The sequence below is a fragment of the Thunnus thynnus genome, chromosome 16 (assembly GCF_963924715.1).
Source record: "Thunnus thynnus chromosome 16, fThuThy2.1, whole genome shotgun sequence".
Classification (NCBI taxonomy): Eukaryota; Metazoa; Chordata; class Actinopteri; order Scombriformes; family Scombridae; genus Thunnus; species Thunnus thynnus.
In genome coordinates this window covers 21,496,353-21,518,164 of record NC_089532.1, presented here as the reverse complement: position 1 = coordinate 21,518,164, position 21,812 = coordinate 21,496,353, and the positions used below count along the sequence as shown (strand labels likewise).

Below are 21,812 nucleotides of genomic sequence, written 5' to 3'. Positions count from 1 at the left end.
TGAGTGCTCTGTGCAAACTTCACTGAGCCACTGTGGCGTAGGCCGCTGCCTGGTTTGAACTCAAAAGAAAATAGAACGTTTCCAAAACTTGGATGACCAATGAAAAGTGAGAGGGAAGACGGCGAGTCAGAGGAGGAGAAGCATGGAAAGTAAAAACTGAAGCAGAAAAACCAGAGAAAAAGCAAAGACGATAGGAGAGGAAGGGAGGGAGGGAGAGGCCCGGTGACCTCACGTGACATGTGATGTGGGCTCCACCACTCACGGAGGGGAGTGTGCGTCTGTGTGGAGGATGGCGAGGAGGATGCAGATACACTGTGGCTTTTAGCTTTTTACTAGCACTGACGCTCCAGTCAGGCCACCACCATCGTGTGAGAGAAAGAGACAGACAGACCACGCTATCAGGCTAGCTGGCTAACCTCAGACCCTCAGCCCACTGCGTGACAGAGGACCACAAATCCAACCCTCCTCACCGGCCCGCTTCCAACGCCCGGGCTCTGTTTGGTGGGCCCCCTCTCATCTCCAGCCCTGGTGAGTCCACCTCAACACCTGGAGACACAAATGCTGCTGTTGCCTCTTTAAGCTGCCCTCTGCTTCTCTCTCAACTGCCTTCTCTCTCTCTCTCTTTCTGTTTCTTCTTTTCTTTCCTCCCCACTTCTCTCTCAAATCTCCCCTGGTGCTGCTACTAACACATGCTGCTGCTCTTTCTCTGCAGGCTTGTGGCTTGGGATTCCTGCGGTAGTCGCAAACCCTAGATTCTTGGTTGCAAACGGGCTCTGAGCTCCAGGAGTTTTGTCCTTTCGTGCTCTCCTTCTCCTTCTCTCTCTCTCTCTCTCTTCCCCTTTCTCTTTCTGGTGCTCTTTCATTCTGTGTTTCAATCCTGCCTTCCCTCTCCAAGGTCGGTGGAGATCAACTGCAGCGAGGGTTTCACACCTCTCTGGCTTCCCTGTCATGGCATCCAACAGCATCTTTGACTCCTTCTCCAACTACAGCAGCAGTCTACTCAGAGGTAAGTGCAGATCCTCCCCTCCCTCTCCTCTCCACTCCACTCCACTCCCCCCCCCCCACCCCCACCTCTTCCCACCTCCTCCCACTATCATCCCACCTTCTGTCCAATTGTTTTGAATGTGCAGCTTTTTGTCAGTTTGGCAGCTATACGTCCGTTTCCTTTGACAAAAAACACATTAAGACATTCAAATGTAAGAGCTGGCCGTTTCCTATAGTGTGAATGCATTTGTCTATCTGTCCACACTCACTCAGATGTTTGCTGAGGGAGGTTTACAAAGGAGGATCTGATTTGCACGGTAGCCCTCATCTAGTTGACTGATATGGCCCTTAAAGGCCTTTGCCTCTCCGCTCCTGTGTTTTCTGTTGGCTTGATGGAGTAGTGCCATAATGGGATTCTCACCACAGACATTCATTATCAAGTGAAACTCGGCGCTCTCTGTGAGAATACGAGCTCAGAGGCTCCATGTGACTGGGCCCTTTACTGGAATACGGCAATACAATTAAAGAGCAAAGAGAAAAAAAAACAAACATATTAAGCTCTCGCACTCTGCTTTACTTCCAGGAGGTTCTTTTGGTCTGTGTGGTGAGGTGAGTGCACTATACTTGGCGATGCTGAACACTGCCTTAATGAAGAAGCCATTTGTTGCCTATTGCAATTCCAATCAGACAGCTTTTACTTGCAAATAGTGAACCTCTTCAGTGTGCACAAAGTGGAAGATTAGAAACACTGAGTTTCACCTGATTTTGATTTGCACTTTTGTTGCATTTTTTCCTGTAAGTGACGATAATCCCCTTGAAAACACTAAAACATTAAGTAGTCAGTCCTGACAAACAAGTTGTTAGTCTGATGGTGGACAGTTATTCCTGCTGTTCCTCACACAACCACTGAGACAGCCACCGAATGGCAGCAGAAAAAAACAAAATTTCCTTCCCAATTAAGGCCTCGTTGCAGTGTTAATTAGAGACAGCCACAGGAGAAACACTACCAGCTCCTAATTGTTTGCAGAGTATATCTTAAAATCTCTGGAGCCTCACACACTCACACACAGTCAGACACAGACAGTCAGTCAAACACACACACACACACACACACACAGAGTATATAGTACATCTGTGGCTCACATGAGAACAATCCTCTGATATCCTTGGTGGAACCGCAGTGATAGCGGATGATGTTCCAGTGTTCTCACAGCTTCTACAGACACCCAGGCATTTATAGTTTCCTCCTGACAAGTCTCAGGCCTTTTCACCCTTTCTTCTCTATAACCGCTGGATCTGCATCCCTTTATCTCCTCACTGTTTACAGATCAGTGTGTCACTGACTTCAGGTTTCATGGATGCCGTCCATCAGGCTTTTGAGCTGTTTAAACTTCTAACAGAATGCGCTTTTTGGGTGCCTGATTTTGATTTTCAGCCCCACCAGAGCACAGAGACGGGATGCGAGACAGTAGGGTGAAGAGGGGGGGGGGGGAAAGAGACAAGCATTTAAAGCTGTAATCACCATTGGAAATCATTAGTGAATATGCAATATCCTTTTACAATTCATTCTGTCAGGAGACTGAAACCGAACTGCGAGAGAACAAAGGCCAAGAGTCATTAAATCCTCCAGTTCAATCTGAAAGCATTTCAAATCGGGACTACCTCATGTAAGCAAAATACCCCAGTGGTTAGTTTAACAACTTGCATTACACAGGCAAAGCAATTTGGCAAAAGTTCTCTTTTTTTAGACTCAAATCAAACTGAAATTAAGAGGAATGGTTACAGAAAATCAAGAAGACTGTTAAATGTCTGGCTTACCGAGCTCTGACTTTAATACTGTGCGACATGAAGCTCATGGAAATAATGTATTCATCTCTTCAGAAGTCAGGAAATACAGCTGTAAGCAACATTTCATTTATTTAAGAGATGGCACAAAAAAAAAAATATTAAAAGAGTCATTCAAATAAAAACTAAAATTCTTGATAAAAACAAAGTCATTTTGATCTTTTTTCAGTCATGCCAAGTTGACATTTAATTTGTGATAAGAAAATAACACACTGACACTATCACAAATATATATCAGCAGCACTGAACAAACACTCTGAGTCTGTAGGTGTTATATTGGTAACTCTTACACATGTCAGCCTATCTCACAGAGCAGACAGAGAACACATTTAAGCATGTGATGTGCAACATCAGATGCACTTCGCGTGAGAAGCGAGAGGACGCCTCACCTCAGAAACCTCAGTCCTCCGCTAAAGCTCAGGGAGACACACACACACACACACACACACACACACATAAAACATATGACACATGCACACCGAGTCACTAAGAGCAGACAGACCATCTGTCTTTCTCAAGGCGCCTAACTCTGTATAGAACACAAGGCAAAGTTAATAGTCTGACCGTTAGTATGTTGTGAGAGACAGAAAGAGAAAGAGAGATGGAGAGTTTTGTGTCAACGAGGCGTTAATCTGATGCAGACTCACAGTGCTGCTGCTGTTCACTGATAATAACCACAATGAGGCTACACCTGCTAACCCCCACACAGCAGCACCACTATTTAATAAGAAAGCAACATTTCTGAGACACGACTTTTACACTTTTTTTTTTTTTAAAAGCACTGGCCTCCAAAAAAAGCACCGGACTTTCCCCCTGTGAAGCAGAATTGTATAAACTTTACTGAGTTTTCTGATCCTGACATATTGGCAGTGTTTGCATCAGGTGGGGTACCTGGTTTATAGCAGCTGTGATTGGGCCGGTTGTGGTGGGTCATATCCTTGGCTCGGTTTCTGTCACCGCATTTCCCTCCACTTGGAAGGGCGGCTGTGTTCCCTGCAGGCTGTTTTATACAGGGGTCCGTTTTAGAGTGTTACGCTCTTGGGAGCCAGCTCCCTTTGTGGCAAAGAAAAAGGCCCTGGTTTATTAGGGTGGGAATGGTTTTATATGTTTGGCTTATTGCGCTGCATGAATGGAAGTGAGGGCTTGTGTGTGAGAAACGTGCCATGCCTCACCACAGTTGTAGCAAGGTTATTTTGGAGGATTCTGGGAGGTGGTCTGGTTTGTTCAACACGTTTTTTTGGGGAAGGAAAAGCCTGAGAGACACATGCAGAGTGCGAGAAAAAGACGCTTTAAATGCATGCAGAGTTAAAATGAATCATTAACAGCGAATAAAGCTCAAGATGAATTTCAAAGCTCACAACCACTGACAAATAAAAAAGCACTATACAGTAGCTCCAAAAAGAAAAAGGCAATAAATTTGACAGAGCATATGGCTAGCCTCTTGTGAATTTATTAATAACACAGTCATATGGGGAAGATTTTTTTTTTTCTCTTCTCTTAAATTAACATGCTTGATTGGAACCTATTCAAAATCCTGCTGAGTGTGAGGCCCCCCGAGTGACGCCAAAACACGAGGACTGGCTGAGCGAGCTGAAATCTGTAACCAGATATTAAGAGTTTCAATATTCTAAAGTGAAAGCAAATAATAGAAAACGCATGACAGCCACAGAGCAGCGAAATCCTGTCTCCAATTTAGCCGAGTATAATATCTATTTATAAAACTCTGAAGGCATATTGGATAGAAGAAACGCTCTGGACTTGATTAGGGCTGTAAACGTTTTGGAGGTACTTATTTACTTTTTGGTCCGTCTCGCCGTTTTCACCGTCTGTCAACGCGGCTTTATGGGGAACACTTTCAGGGGTTGCCAGTAAGATGGCTTCCAGGTAGAGTATGCAGAGGGGCGTGCTGATTATGTGGTCGACTAATCCCAAACCTGCCTCCGCCCTTGTACACTTTTGGCTCTAACCACCATGCTTAGTGTTGCGTTGGTCAAGGTTAAAGTCGTGCTAAGTGTAGTAGTAAATACAATTTTCTGGTGGTCGGCAAGCAACCACAGGGGCCAGATTCTTTACAGCCAATCTGATAATATAGATTTATGCTGTAAAGCTTTCTCTGACTCGGGGGGGGAGGAAAAAAAAAAAGTGTTTTGAAAGGTTGAACAACTTCTATCAACAAACACTCCTGGAGGGGGAGACCTGGACATAATGCTGTATATTTCTGTAATTCTAACGCAGCAAATGTGATCTAAAGCTGGTGTTCAGCCAAGCAGGCAGGAAGAACAGTCGGCTCGGCATCTCAGCCCCCCTGAAGTTCACTCAGAGTTATTCTGCATCTTAAACTCTGTGATCTAATTGTGCGTGGCAGCTGCGAGAGCGCTGAACTCAGTGGATGTATGCGGAACACATTCACTGAGGTCATCCTCACATGAAACAGGAAAGGCAGTGAATATGTACTATAGTCTTACATGATAATTAGAGAGCGGTGGTTAAAAATAATTGGTGTGAGGGACACAAACGTCCAGATATAATGCAAGTGATGTTAGAGGAATTTATTATGTCTAGACCAGTTTCTTTAACTGGGACCTTCAGGAACAAACTACAGGCAGGAAAATGTGCAGACTTCAAAAAATACTTGTATAATTGGATAACGAGGTGGAAATGATCAGAATATAAAATTCTTTAGCTTGATTTCTAAAAAGTAATGCCCATACCGGATGAGGCTCTTCTCTGTCTGAGTCATTTCTTTACGGTTAATTTGCTTCACTTATGAGCTGATAATATTTCATATAAACCCTTGAAAATGATTAAATCCACATCACTGTTATTGGACTCTTCATGATCTCATTCCTCTTGCATGGTGGACAACCAAATTAAGGAAAAGTCTTTCTCGCAATTTTCTGTTTCTTAATTTTGTTCTAAACCTACGCCCTAAACCACAGGCCTGCCCCACAGCTTATTATATGGTGAGGCTGGGGTTGCAGAAAAAAACACAAGTATTATTGTAAGCTAATTTATGTATTATTAACCTAAATTTATGCAGCAATTACACTGGTATATGGAATTTGCTTTCAAATTTTCGGCAAAGCTGGAAATAGGATAAACAATTTAAACTAAAACCCGGAATAAAACATTAGTTTCATAATACGTTCAGTTTGTTTTTAGTGACTGCAGCTGCAATTAGGGAGCTGTGACCTGAGTTTGACTCAGATGAAGAAGACTCATTGTTTAGACCCCTCCCTGTACAGATGTTGTCAACAACATCCTTTCTGCTACAGTAAGAGGAAAAGCAAAAACTGCCCGTGACTAAGCACAACGTCGATTGCAGTGCACTTTTGTTTTTAACATTACAGTTACATTGGAACCCACAAATTACTTTAATGGGCAGGCATGGGTCTGGTCGGCAGCACATAAAATGACTCAAACTTATGGAGATCCCACATGTTCAGAAACATATCAGCGGACAGCAACTTTTCTCCTTTCTTTTTTTTTTTTTTTTTTTTTTTTTTTTTAGATGGAACACAGGAGGAACGCAGGGTTTTTATTTTATCACGTGTGAAAGTTTAGTGAAGATCTAAGGCCCAGAGGAACTCACTCTGTCACCATCAAAGGATTAAAAGGAATGCTTTTCACAGACAAAAATCCTTCCTCCAGACTGAATCTTCACTTCATTATGAGCAACTTTAATTATGCTCAAAACATCCTTATAGCCTATCCCTCTTCCCATAAGCAATAAAGAAAAAACTTAATTACGGTGGAGGAAAAATGCAGATAATGATAGGATGTGAGAGGCTGCAGGCTGTGAAATGTTTTCTGATTCTCTATTTTCCTCTATTTTCCCAGATTTCTTTTTTCAACTTGTTTACATACAGTTAATTGTCGTTGCTGCAATAAAACATGTTTTTGGGTTGCTTCTCCCCTCCTCTCAAGCATAACTTTAACCACAGGGAATTGATTTTGTAGAGACAGCACTTAAAAAAATGGGATTTTAGTTTTCTCTTGGCCTATTCATCAGGGGGTATAAATAACTGACAGCACTACTAACTGCATCAGTAATGGGCCACCTAATTGTACTTTCCTCCTCAGTGCTGCAAAGGGAGGATGCAAATCTGAGCGTTTAGCGTTATCTTTTATGTCGTGACTAAAAGATGATTGAAGGAGTAGTTCAACATTTTGAGAAATGTTGGTTTTCTTGCTGAGAGTTAGATGAGAAGTTTGATACCACTCTCTTATGTGTCAGTTAGATATGAAGCTACAGCAAGGAGACCGTTAGCTTAACTTAGCATAAAGACAGCAAGCCTTGTCCAAAGGTAACAAATCCACCTACCAGCGCCATTAAAGCTCACTTATCAACATGTTATATCTCATTTGTTTAGACTGAAGTGTAGAAATCACAAAATGTTGTTTTTACACTTCTGTTTTTGTCCCAATTACGCATATTTCCCAAAATTGAACTATTACTGCGGAAATTAATCATCTAATTCCTCCTGTTGTCCCATATTTGCATATCTTATTCCGACATTTGCTTTTTTTTCTACCTTTGCACATCATAAAAAACCTGCAGAATTGACAAAATGATCTATCATCCCCTGTGTTGCAACAGGTTTTGCCCTGAAGTAAACTCTAGCAAGTTTGTACTTTCTCTACAGCTGCTCACTTCTGTATTGGCTCAGTAGGAAACACCATGCCAGGGATTCCCCGTCAGCTGCGCAGCAGAAGTGGCCCCTCCATCTCTTCTCCATAGTCTGTCTGCTGTAAGGTCACTCCGTCTGCTGCATAAACTCTTCTCACGGTCCCAGACGCGGCCGTCACATGCACAAACACATTAGGGCCTTCATGGTATATATACTGAAACTGCAACTGACGTGTATACATGTGCACACACACACACAGAAAAGTAATCGCCTGATGTTTTTTCCCCTGTGCTGAGTCAGAGAGGAGCAGTGCATGTCAACATGATGACCGTGACGTTTTCCCCCTCCTAAATGCTGTCTGACCTCACCGTAATAGCTGGTCAGGACTAACATATGGTCTCCCGATGCCTTAGTCCAGCAGAATTACCCACATGGTGACTAAACAGCAGAGGACTTAACTGAAAAATATCAGTGACTGCTTTCTTGATTTTATAAACTGCCAATTTGTGTCTTGTGCTTAAAAAAATATTTAACCGACTACTCTGTCCTGTGGTTACTTACAGGACTCTAACCAATGAGCCTTTCCTGTGAGATACCACCTTGTTGAATTTACTGTCCACAAAATCTAAGTCTGACCTAGAAAGCGATATTAAACCACGACTCCACCATTTGATAAAAAATTGAAGTAAGGAGCTCAATGTTTGCCGTTAGATAACATAACAACATAATCCTAACAGCATCCTCACACATTCTGTCATGTTAAAACCAGTGAAACCTCAGTTTAATTTCTCACTTTAATGAGGAGTCCCCTCAGGTCCCATTCCCCCAACTTTTGGAACCACACTTGCATGACGGCTAGCTGCGCTAACACTGCCAACCTGGCAGAGAGACGTTTGTGTTAGAGGGCCTGACGGACTTGAACACAACTTTTCCCCTTTAATCAGCGTGATGACATAAGAGGCAGACAGCGAGCCAGTCATTCAGTCAGTATATAGTTTGATTAACCTAATCACCAGGCAGCCAGACTCCAAGCTGCTGATTGGGTTTACAAACGCTCCTTGTCATCGTTGTGTCATTAGCTCGTCGTTAGCCGTGGCCGCCTTGACGTGGAGCAGCGACGTGCCGGGCCTAAACACAGCAATCAGGGGATTAGTGTGCAGTTACAGCAAAGCCTCGATGGACGCCTCAGGCTCTGAGTCAAAGAGAGGAAAGTCCTGCCTTACTATGCAAGCTCCACGTGGCCAGGGTGCTAACTGTACATAGGCAGCGCCACTACTGATTAGTGATGGAGATGATGAGAGGAAACATTCAGTCACTTCGGACACACGGGTGGTTTCCCGGACTCCAATTAAACCAAGTCCTTGACTCTTGCAAAGATTTGAATAGAGAGACTCCATTGAAAATAAGCTTTAGCCTCCAATTAGGTTTGCTTAATCTAGAACTGGGAATCAAGCCCACAAACATGACAGAAACACAGTTGCATGCAATGCAGTGACTATGCACTTGCTGCAGAAAGGCTCATGACATGTGGAGGTGATTCATTTTCCGCTGATTTAAGTTGATATCAATTGGAATGATTGACAATAATCACCTACTGTGCTAGATATTGGATTTATGGGGGATGACAGTATTATGTGTTTGAGTGCTCTCCTGAGCTCTTTGGCTTGCAGGCTGAGAATCGCCACACCCTTGTTTCTTTATGATGAAAAACCCCCGAGGCCCAGCCGAGTACTTTCCAAGAGTTGTCTCACGTCTGCAGAGGAAAGTGGCACGGACACTTGTCAGGAAACCAGGTTCCTGCTCGAATCTGGTTGGATTCTGCGGTGAGTCAGATGGTGCTTGGGAGGCTGAACCCCTCTGAAGAGGGAAATAAATGCAAATTCAGTATTTTGGGTCCTCTTTGAAGTCCATTTGCACTTAAATGAGTGTGACAGAACCTGAAATGACCCCTGTTGAAAGGGTCCCTTAACAGCGATGAAAAGGAGTTGAAGGGACAAACAATGATGACAGTAGTTGAAAAGTTGGAAATGCGTACATGCTGTGTATTTGTGTGTGTTTATGTAATGCTTTAATGCGTGTGCACAATGGTGTCACACATTTACAGACAGCAGAGATTAATAAGAAGGTTTGTCTCCATCTCAAAACCATTTGAATACCAATACACAATGCAGCTAGGAACAATACATTTGGCCCAGTGCCTGGATGGCAGATTCTCAGCTCTCTGTCTTGTGTTTTGCTGGTTAGCATTCATACCATTCATTTCATACATTACATACCTCACCGTGTTCCTTCACAGTTCGAAGAAACAGCGACCTAGTCTCAAAAAATAAAAACGTGGCTTTTGTTGCAGGGAGGAATGAACAACAGCATTCCATGTGCAACCACATCAAAGGTCCCCCTCACCATGGGGCTAAATGAGGGCAGACTGTCCTGCTTGCCCCTCCTGACATGACTGCCACTAATTAACCAGAGATCTAAAACTGACACTCCTCTTCATTCATGCCTCTGGATCTTGCTCTTCGTCACTTTTTCTCACATCTTCACTCTAATCTCAACAGTTTTTTTTTTTTTTTAAATGTGCAGGGCTTCTCTTCGGGTTCCAGTGAGAGGGGACAGCCACACAACAAGCACAAAGGGGCATTGTCTGCTGGTGAAAATGTGGTTTACAGGCTCTGCTATAATGGCTTGGTGGTTGCTGGAAGCCATGCGCACTTCCTAATATTCGGCTCACATGCGATTTCATTTTGAGAAAAGACTGAGCTATGGGGCTTTGCCTTTGTGTGAGAGGGACGCCTCACAACTTATTTTCTGAGCCGACAGGCTCGGGCTCCCTTACCCCCTCCCCGCTCTTCACCCCCTCTTCCCCTCTCTGGTGGCGCTACTATATTTGTGTGGGATCTCTAGCGATGGAAGAGTAGACACAGGCTGCGTTGCCAGTCAAACGTGTTCGGGCTGTCAGACTGAACGGCTTCCAGCGCTGCGATCTGTCTCCTCTCCTCGTCAGTGGGAGCTGTTTGATCTGACAGAGAGACTCCATTAGAGACACAGGGAAGTTCAACTGCTGGGAGGTTGGATGGCTTCAGCAGTCAGAGTAGCAGCCCAGAGAGGAAAAGGTTTGCACACACAGTCTGGTTGCAATCTTGGTGTCTGTGCTGTGTATCTATAAATGTCTCTGAGCATTACTTGTCCTTATACTAGGTGTGTGTGGTTACACGTTGACGAGAGCAACGTAACAAAGCCAAACTGGGCTGACATATTTTGGGGCTCTGTTAGGCAAAGGGGTGATGACGCAGTGGGTAATGATATCATAAATGTGCGGGGCTGTTGAGCTGCAATGTCAGAGAGAGAGAGAGAGAGAGAGACAGAGAGAGAGAGAGAGAGAGAGAGTGAGAGAGAGAGAGAGATTATTTGCTGAGTGAGATGAGTAAGTCAAATGTGCTGTCTTCTGCAACACACACCGTAGTTTGCCCTCAGTCTCACAGTGGTGATGACCTCATAAACCTGCGCCGCAGTCCAACAGAGTAGAATAGATGCTGGTGTCAAAGTGGTGAAATGGTAGACGATGGTTTGATAAATATGCATCAATGGTTCAGCCACAGACCGTTACTACACTCCCTACATTTAATGTGGCTTCAACTTCCACTAATCAGGAGGAACTCTGACAAATGACTCAATTCTACAAGATGTCTTCATAAGAAATATTAGTGCATTAGTATTAGACATGCTCACAGTAATTTTATCACCTGTTTGCACTGTTTGATACTGTAGCTGTTAAAAAAGAGAAGGGAGAGTGAATTGATGTGGCTCCACTGAAAGATTGGTCTCCTGATCTGTGTGTGGCAGCTGGGCTCTGGCAGGGCTCTGGCACTTGGGCTGCATGGCAGTTAAACTGTCACTGGCAGGAACTGTAAATCTTTTGCAGAAGGTGAATGCAGCATGACAGAGCCACAGGTGTGTGTGTATGTGTGTGTGTGTGTATATGTGTGTGTGTGTGTGTGTAATGCTTTCCAATCGCCAGTTTGTCACAATGCAACAGTTGCTTGTCTCTCTTACTGTCTGTGTCCCTCAGCCATCCTGAGGAGAAGGATCCAAATTTTTCACTGGACACATTTGGCAAAGTCAGAGTGAGTCAGGATACTGTGTGTGTGTGTGTGTGTGTGCGTGAGTGTATGTGTGTGTGTGTGTGTGTGTGTGTGTCTGTAGGGGGTGGGGGTGCTGTCACTTTGGCAACGCAACTGCACATATTGCAGCGATTACCACAGCGGAAAAATGTTTTTCTGCAACATGCAATTACTACAGATTACAGATTGCCGTCCTTGCATCAGAAGCTCTCGCCAGAAAAGGAGAAACACTGTGCATTTGTGTGTGTGTGTGTGTGTCTGTGTGTGTGTGTGTGTGTGTGTGTGTCTGTGTGTGTGTGTGTGTGTGTGTGTGTCGTTACACACAAATAGACAGACAGACACAGAGACAAAGAAAGATGAGAAATGATTATAGCTCACACTAAAAACCACAACTGAAAAAAATAGGGGAGTTGACGTATTTATGGGACTCATTTAGATTTAAAAGTTATACTGACTTTCTGGGGTAAATAAGGACCCTGGAAAAAAATACAATCTGTCCTTCAGTGAAATGAGGAAAAGCAGAGCCGGGTATATTTCGTAGGCCTTTGTCCATCATCATCAACATTATGAAAAACATACACTGATCTCCGCATTGAGTATACAACTCCAACGCCACAAGTTATATCAAGTTTGGACTTTACATTTTGTTCCAGGTTACAAATCACCCTCAATATCAAAAAGCTTCCTTCAGGTCACACTAAACAATATAACCCAAAAGTGGTGCCCCGCAGCAAGGCAGGGCCCTATTTACAAACTCACCAGATCAAAACTCAACCCAAAGTGCTCCTATAATAGCACTGGGGCCTTTTGGTGAGCTTACCATCCAATGCTACTTTTAGTGGGTTTCCAAAGAATAAACAGGCCTGGGAACCACATCACAGACTGCTGACTGTCATCGTTGGGTGAGTGTACCCGACGGATGATGTGAGGGCGGAGCGACCATGACACCGGGGTTTACAGCTAGTCCCCCTCCCACCCTCCCCTCCCTTGCCTGCCTCGGGTGTGGTGTGCACCATTGAACTGCCACTGAAAGGGCAGGGAGGGGGCCCGACCACGTTCAACCCCCGAACGCCGATCACAGTGAGGCCATCGGATTGTCTCACTGTGCCTTTCATGGTTGTTATTGTCAACAGAAAAAGAGTGCGTCCTGATTTGAGGGTTTAAGAACTAGAGGTGTGTTTGATCTTGCAATCACGTATGCACACTCACCAAATCTCATCTGCAGCAGCCCCCTCTAGAGCAGTGATGGAAGAGGTACTCAGATCCTTTACATATGTACCAATATGTGGAAATACTTCAATACAAGTAAAAGTACATTCAGCAGAAGTAACAAAAACAAAAGCAGCAAAAAGTCCCTGTAACTCTTATGTTGTTATATATATGACATTATTAGACTGTTATTACTGATGCATCAATGTGTATATAGCATTTTATTGTTGTATCAGGTCAATGTGGAGCTAGTTTTCACTATTTCTCATAGTGTTAGTTTAGTCCGGTGGTTTCCAACCTGTGGGTTGGCCCCTCCAAAGGACCACAAGATAAATCTGAAGGGTCGTGAGATGATTAAAAAGTTAGGAAAGTAGAAAAAACTCCTTTTTTCTTCTAAATATTGGATATTTTTACCTTTTTGGGACTCATACAGCTATTCATAAACAAGCCATCTGAGAGGTTTAGAGAGGAAATCTTTCTTTGTTTCTATTGCTAACAACTCACTGACATGTGAACTGATAGACACAAGCCAAAAAGGTTTTATAATGCATTGTATTTATAAGTTTATGACATGTTTTTTCAAATGTGAAATATTAACCTGAAAAGTAACAACAGCTGTCAAACTAATATAGTGGAGTAAAAAGTAGCAGCAAATGGATATATTCAAGTAAATGTATTTAGTTACTTGCCACCACTGCTCTGGAGGATTGGGAAACATCAATGTGGCACCACTAGCAAACTTATCCTGTAATGCATTCGATATGAAATGAAGTGACAGATAGACAGACACGTTTGAAAATGAATGTAGTCTTTAAGAAGTCCATTTACATTCAGCAGACAGAAATAAAAACAGAGTTGGAGTCGTCCCCCAACAGCCATTATACAGCTCAATTGATTCCGAGGGCTTTAATAAGCCCTTGGCTCCACTCTGCACCTTTTATAAAATGTAAGCAGAGTATTAAAGATGCATGAGATGAATGTGCTCATTGTCTCCTCTGGTGACTTGCCGCATCTCAACTCATCACTCTTGCATAGTAATTAGCTGCTGGGTTTGGAAATGTCACCATCCTCTTCATCATTTTTCGTGTAATATATACTCTGAACGCCTTCAAGGATCTGGAATTGGGACCTGACACTCTACACTCATGAGTTACTGGATATATAAAGTGCTACAAGGAGCGAACGACAGAAGAAACGAGAGAAATTAAAATAGAAATAAAGTTTCTTGAGGTCATTATGACCTAAAACAAAGTTTGAGTATACATATGCATACCAGTGATCATTAAAACTAACACAGACAGCCTTGGTGGAGTAAAAATAACATACAAATTTATATGATCAAAATTGTTCAATGTGTTTCATATTTTCCTGTCTGAACATCAAAATGGACAAAAGTGACCACCAATTGTGATGTGCTGACACATTATGTAATCAAAATTTGAGAAAGAATCAGCCATCAGAGCAGCAAGAGCCCAAAACCCAAACAGTCTGTACCCACTCACTGTTGTTTAAAAGTTTCCCCATATACTTGTGTATATAAACACTCCGACGCTAGAATATGATTTGGCTTTGAGGGGACTGGCACAAATGGCTTTGGTGACTTACATCATGCTTGTGAGTCTAATCACAGACACTCTTGTCATATCAAGCAGAAAAAGTCCATTTCATAGCGAGCTACATTTCAGAAAAAAAGGAGGGAAGGGTAAACAAGCCTGGCGTTCCACAGCCACCGCAGAATTCATCATTCATACAAAAAAATACCCCGAGCCCCAAAGTGGAGCTAATTTAATCCGAGAGGAATAAAACTCCATTTCATAGAAGTCGTCCATTCAGAACACTCATATTTCCACTGAGCAGAAACCCCCGGCTGAAATTCGAGCAGACACTTTTCGGAAGGAATGCATTCGGTGGGTTGAGGGCCAAAGCTTGCCCTGTAATTTGTGAATGTACAGAAATGTGTGACCGCCACAGCTTCTCTAAAGATAGAAATCTTTGTCTTATGTCATCACCGAACCTCAAACTATTTCTAATTGCCCCCATAGCCCCCTTTCCAAATGAATAGCTACCCATCCAAAGGCTTATGTGTGCAAGTCTGAAAATAGCCCAGGAGTTTACACAGGCTAATGGATCATATTCAGAATAAAAAAAATGAAAAACTTTAAAGGGATCTCCACGTATATGAGACTGTCCCCATCTTCAAAGTGACTTTTAAGTGGCACTGAAAGCAGTGTGGGTGGCATTTAGAGTCAGGTATAAGTTTACAGACCCCAAAGGCTTCCATGGGTTTCTTTGCTAATGGGGATCATACTCATATTAGCCTTTACAATCTGACTCATTACACATGTAACCTAAAGTAAGTGGGGTTTCCACTGGTTTTAAACACACACAGGAGGAGGAGGAGGAATCTCCAGAGTTTCTTTGTACAGACTCCAAGTAATCTTATTAGTTAAACTTAATTTTGTACGTTTCTTTAAAGTGTCATAAAGGTCCCGTTTAGACCGGTTTGGTACTGCAGAAAGATTTCATGGGGTCTTTATAGCCAACAAACCACTTTCTGGTACCGCAGGGAGCCCTTTTTTGTTATGAGCGTACATTCAGATTTCAGGGCCGGGCTACGTTGAAGAAGGCAACCTCTCAGTCACAAGTTTTCACAGAGTAACCGTCGGTAAACAATGATGTGATTTCTTGATTTATATCTGAAGGATCCATTTTCTTTTTTATCCTTCAGTGGTACAAATTGTATATGCTGAGGCCTATTTGAGGTGGGTCTGGGGTTTCACGTGTCCTCCAGGAGTTCTGTCTTGATTTCAGGCTCAACCCACCCGGATCATTAAAAATCGTTCAGGGGCACGACGGGCTCTGTCCTAAATGCCTGTGCGGCTGAAACTGTAGAAACTGCATGTTGAAATGCAGAGGTCTAAATGTGACAGGCGCCCAGAGCGCACATTACAGCTGAGCAGGGTATAGCTGGGGCGTGTGGTCACATATTAATAATGAACCAGGGCAAGAGGATGACTAAAATATCAACAGCATTGTCATTGTCCCATTCGAGCTTTATTCGAAATAGAGGCCGCATGATAGGTGAGCTGATCAGAGGTGATTTTGTTTTTGCTGTTGAGATTGTAGGGATGCTGCTGCTGCTGCTGCCGTTTCTGTTGTGTAGAGTGGTTTTAGTGCAATTGTTGGATGAGCTTCAGTGATTTGGGCTTCCCCTTTTGGTCAAAAACACCAGAATCGACACACCGTAGGCCACGTTGGCTCTCCTCAGGGATCTCGTAAAGTAACATTTCTATTGATGTTATTCAACTGTATACATGTCTACTGAATTCAGGAGATGGTGATAACGATTATGGCTTTATTATCATGATTTTATTACTCTTTGATTGGTGTAATTAATCTAAATAGTGAGTTATTTTTATTTTGTTGGTAACCCCCTAGATTCACCAGACCCCGCAGCAAGAAACACTGTCCTAGATAACAAGCAGGGAGTGTCAGAGTGTTAAATGAGTTTGTAGGCTGATATTCCTGTGACCTCAAAAGTCCCATAGAGGCGCTCAAAAAAAATAAGAAAGAAAAAAAGATTTAGAAATGAGAAGAGAGAGATGGGAGATGTTTATTAAATGTTTAATTAAGTAATTGGATAAACTCTTAAACACTTTCTCACATTTTTCATAAGTGGTTTATATATATATATATATATATAAAAGGTAGATTTTTGTTTCTGCTTTTCCTACAGAGGTGTTAGAGCATGCTGCATTGAGATATCACCACTGATAGCATGAGGTTTGTGGCCAGGTGTGATCCCACACAAACTGCTATGAACTAAAGCTCTGATGTTCAAACGTTATTCCATAATTAGAAATTTCAGTTCACATTTTTTTTTTTTTTTTTTCTGAGATCTTTGCTCTGCTTCTCTCTCGGTCTGTGGCTCTGACTTCGACCACTGTGATGGGGAGGAAAATTAAAGGAAAATCTGAAGCCAATCCGATGACTCCTCGCGCCAATTACCTGCACTTAATTTATTCTCGTGCAAGAAAACAACTTAAAACCCGACGCAGACGCGCACGCGCACGAAAAACAAAACGTGTTATCGATTGATTGAATTGATTTTAAATGCGCTTCAACGAAAATCCAGATGGACGATTCAATGTTTCTTTTTAGTTTTTAATTTCCTGTTTTGACTATTTTTATTTGTTTGAATTTGAGTCGGTTATTATTTTCATCATGTTTTTTGTGTAATGTTGATTTTTTTATATCAAAGCTGGGAGAGATTTCTTAATTAATTTCTGCAGCAGTTAAGTCGCAAAATCTTTTAAAAATCGTGTAAACTGTCATAATTTTAAACTCTGTCGGTGCTCAACAGACCCTACAAAAGTAAAATCATATATATTATTTTAATCGGCGTTTACTTTTAGATAAATAACATATGCATCTACAGTAAAAGCCACACAATGCAAGGAGCCACTGAACTCCCTAAATGCTGCATCAGCGATGGAAATGTAAACTCTAATCCATCACATGGCTTCAGTGTGCGCTTATTAAACGAATAATCGTCAACGCATATATAATTATTTCATTTCTTCAAAAATAATTAAGCTTATTCGGATTGAAGCAAAAAGAAAAAAAAAGTGAAAAAAACTGACATCGGAACTTCTCTCAGTGATGAAAATATCTGAAGAACAGGATTCGTTTTGCTGCTTTGGATAGAGTCGAAATTAATTCAGATTTCCGTCTATCTTACAGCACAGATAAAAGTTTCCTTTTCTCTGCAGCAGATGTGAAATGTCTGCCTCAGACTGTCTGAGCTGACAGCGATTGAAAAGGCAAATGCGCCAACTAGTGTCAGAAAGCAGCATGGCCGATGGCGCGCAGGGTGTGCCGTCATTTGATCAGGTTCCTAATGAATTCAGCCTCTGGCACACACTTATTGCTCTGTTATGTCCTTTGATGTGGAAAAAAAACGCATTTGCCTGTTTGCTTTAATTTTCTTATTAATTTATCTTGGTCAATTAAAGTGATACGGATCTGTCTTAAACCCATAATTTCTCTTTATGAAAAAATGTTATTTACCTGCTGTGAAGGTATGAAGCCGCCAGATGCAACAGCTCTTCAAAAGCAGTAAATGACAATAACAGCACAGGTCTCTGCAGTCTAAATCCTCCTCTAGATCAATTATAAACAGCTCACATAAAAATAGGTCAGAGCAGGTGCTGTGATTGTGACGAGGACACATGTGCAGATAATTCTGCTTCTATATTAGCTGTTTATTATGTTCCCCTGTCAGACTCCTAATTCAGATTCAACACAGAGCTTGTTTGGCATTAAACCTGATTTTTTTTTTTTTTTTTTTACATGTCAAAGTCCATCACATTTAATAACTTACACTGTTGTTTCATTTCATACAAACGGTGCCCAATGATTATAATTTCAAATCAAATTGTGTTCAAATAATTCTTTATGCAGTTCAAGACTAAATATGCCTCTCTATAAAACAAAAAAATCCTCATAATTCATAAAGTTTCTATTTCTCCCTGTTAATATATATATATATGTTGTATAAAAGCAGAAAGAAAAGCTGTGAGATATGTATCAATAATTCAGCTCGTGTGTGACAGCAGTAAACTGGTGAAAAAAAAGCGAACCAGAGAGTGTGATTGGTCTGATGAAAGCCCAACCCAGCAGATTCATTGGTGGAAGTCATCTCCACACTCCCAACTACTAAACACTAAAATGACTCGGGTAAAATAATATCTCGGCACTCTGCACTCCGTTCAGCCTCACGGCTCCTTCTTGCGCCCTGTAACCCTGCGCTAAAGGATAACGTTAAAGGAAATCCATCTGGAGTGACGGGACAGTTCCTGTAATCGCCAGAATAACGCTGGGTTGTTGGTTTTTTTTTTTTTTTTTAAGGAGGAGATCCAACGAGGATAAAGTTGGAAGAACTTTTACGCAGGAAAAGGACACTGATGAACTTCTGCGACTTCAGTTTGACTGTAGATATTCGGGTTTGAGAGAGAGTTTTCTCGGCGTTTTCAGAGGAGGCTGGTGAGATCTGAAGACGCGTCTGGCAAAGTCTGGCAGTTTAGTCGAGATCACTTTCTAAAAAGTTTAGCCGAGAGCGCCAGTCAGCTGGATTGTCTTACTTTTTACACCACGGCTGGATTACCTGATCATTGCCAAGAGACTGTCTCTGATCGGGACTGAATTATTTAGGGGATTCATTTTAGATTTTAGAAGTGAGAGTTCCAGCAGTTTGTGTGGTGTTGATATATTGTTTACACGCGGCTGAAATTGTCCATCAATGTGCGTTAGATAAGAGCGCCGATCTAAGACAAGTTCAGAACTGTAAGAGACTTTGGAGAGCTTTTGTTTGTGCGGTTTTAATAAACAGAGCAACCCTGATGTTCGTCGGGCTGACACATCCTGTGCAGATGATCTAGCACACAGTCATCAGCTTATTGTTTCGGTTAAGGTAGCGAGGCTCTCTTTTCACTCAGACTTAGTGCGCTCTCGCCTCCATCCTTTGCGCTCACAGTGGACTCCTGAGACCATCAGCGTCTGGAGGAAAACAAACTGTTTTTCCCCCCAAAGAGTCCTGCACGTGTGATACAACCCAGTCAGGTGGCACTGACCCAAGCTGTTGTGATGCATATTCCCGTAGAGCCGCCCACCACCAGACGGTTCACGCCGCCCTCCACGTCCTTCCCCTGCAGTAAGATTGGAGACGGCAACGGGGCCATGGCCACCCCGGGGCCCCTCAGGTCAAGACCGGACACCAGGAACGTGGTGGACGTCCTGGCGGACCACGCCGGCGAGCTGGTGCGGACCGACAGTCCCAACTTCCTCTGCTCAGTCCTCCCGTCTCACTGGAGGTGCAACAAGACGCTCCCCGTGGCTTTCAAGGCAAGACACATGGCTTCTAATTATCCTTTATAATATTTTTATTTTAAAGTACGCACACTCTGGCTTTCTAACTGTACTTTATGTATGAGAAATGCTTTGTGGATTTAAAAAAAAAGGAAAAAATAGGTTATTTAGTTTCATTTATTCATATGTCAGACTGGGCTGTAGACGCTGTGTTTTTGCATGTTGCAGTTTGTTGATTATACATTATTAAAATGTTCAGACAAGTTTAGTATTTATTGGCTGTAAAATGCGCCATCCAGAATAATAACATCCGAAATCGGGACAAAAATTATTGCAGACAAGAAGTCTGAAATTACAACAGATCTGAACACATTTTTATCTAATTATTTTTGTATTAGGCCATGTAATATAAGACTGAGGTGCTTTCTATCTGTGGCTTATGTCAATATTATGTGTATTGTCATAATCATGTGTTTGGACGAGATCAGATGAGAACACAAGGAAAATAAATAACAGGACAAGGACAAGATAATAAAATGTATGTGACATAAAATTTACATAATTTTAATTTAAATGTTAAAAGGGTACGCTGGAGGCTTTAGCCATCCCCCCCACTTCCCCGCCCCCCTTCGACCAATTTATGCAATAGTTTGTTGTTTACATTGTGGTCAAATTGAAAAGATATTCGTGCTTAGTATTATGGGAGCCGGATGCTGTTTTACGCGCGCAGTGTGTGCATTTGGTTTGGTGACCCAGAGTGACCGCCTGCTTTCTCCGTGCTCATGCAGGTGGTGGCTCTCGGTGACGTCCCCGACGGGACTCTGGTCACCGTGATGGCCGGGAACGACGAGAACTATTCGGCCGAGTTGAGGAACGCTTCCGCCGTGATGAAGAACCAGGTGGCCCGTTTCAACGACCTGCGCTTCGTAGGCAGGAGCGGACGAGGTGAGCTCAGTCTCTTTTTTTTCTCTCCTTCTCTCACACATACGCACACATACATCGACCTGCAAACAAACACACACACACACACACACACACACACACACACGTGCACACACACACACACACACACACACACACACACACACACACATAGGATGGCAAAGATTCTGGCTGTTATGCCATTTGCAGACACATATACGCTTATAATAATTATAGTGGATCATATTTCATCATATTTCTACGTCTAGGTGACAGAGAACTGACAGCACATTATTATTTTTTAGTGAATGTGATAAATTATTTTGCGTCTAGGTCACCAAACACGTTGCACAGAGACTCAAATAGGTAACAGCGATGCAGTATGTTTCTGAAAATATGGCTTTTTAAATAAATTTCTGTAAATTTGGGCCTCATTTCTGTTATTCCAAAGATAAAAACCGCAAGAAGACCAAATGTGGAATCATTTAGGTATGGGTACGGCGAGTGCCCTCACTGTGCCAACTGACGTTCATGGGTGTCATCTGAAACATCTGGCCTGCGTCACGGTGCACAGTTGCGATGTGGCTGTAATTTTCTTAATCCAGGGAATACAGATAATTATCCACGTGGTGTAAGTCTGCGGGATGGATGAAAAAAACCACCTCTCAATTCATGTCCCGGGGCAATTTGTCAAACAATCCCCGCCACCATTTAGGATCCATAAAGCTTATAGAGTAATACGCTGTATTTATCATGGGCGTTGTGTTTAATTGTTGTATAAAAAACACATACCAACGGGCCTGTTCTCACGGGCCTGCTGCAATATATGTTTTGCTATATTGAGAAAATCAAAAGCTCTACATTTTCAGACTCAAATGTCCCAGACTGAGAATATTTTAAAAGTGCTTGCTCCCAAAATTCTTCTACTAAAAGAAGCATTTTTCTTATTCCCTTCAGAGCCCTTTCTGGCCTTTTGTGGCCTTTTTTATTGTGAAGATAATTGTGAGTTAAAAAATAGAAAATAGGTCTTGTCTCCGAATTAAAAAGGAGCCTATGCCGTTAATTTCTGTAGTCAATTATCCCACCCGAGGATTCTTCTTTTTACTTTCCTCCCACGCAGTCTCTTTTTAACAAGAGATGCCTTTCTCATAGCTGGAGACAAGCACCGGACCCGCTGCATGATGCAGCTTTCTTCCCGCTGCACGGACTTTGATGCAGATGGGAGCAAGATCCT

At 42.5% G+C, this 21,812-nt stretch overlaps 1 protein-coding gene across 4 annotated transcripts in view; it reads left to right on the top strand.

Moving 5' to 3' along the window:
* The first annotated feature begins 279 nt into the window (after nucleotides 1-279).
* runx3 (RUNX family transcription factor 3) overlaps nucleotides 280-21,812 on the top strand; it is a 49,720-nt gene continuing 28,187 nt past the window's right edge. The window contains exons 1-4 of one of the 4 annotated variants that reach the window (XM_067613466.1): nucleotides 280-528; nucleotides 896-1,006; nucleotides 19,452-19,693; nucleotides 20,446-20,602. In XM_067613466.1, the coding sequence (XP_067469567.1) occupies nucleotides 949-1,006; nucleotides 19,452-19,693; nucleotides 20,446-20,602 (457 nt within the window). In that variant the 5' untranslated portion in view covers nucleotides 280-528; nucleotides 896-948. Of the gene's footprint in view, nucleotides 529-895; nucleotides 1,007-10,378; nucleotides 10,574-19,451; nucleotides 19,694-20,445; nucleotides 20,603-21,812 lie in introns of those variants that run through there. The other 3 variants (XM_067613465.1, XM_067613463.1, XM_067613464.1) reach the window with 3 other exon arrangements.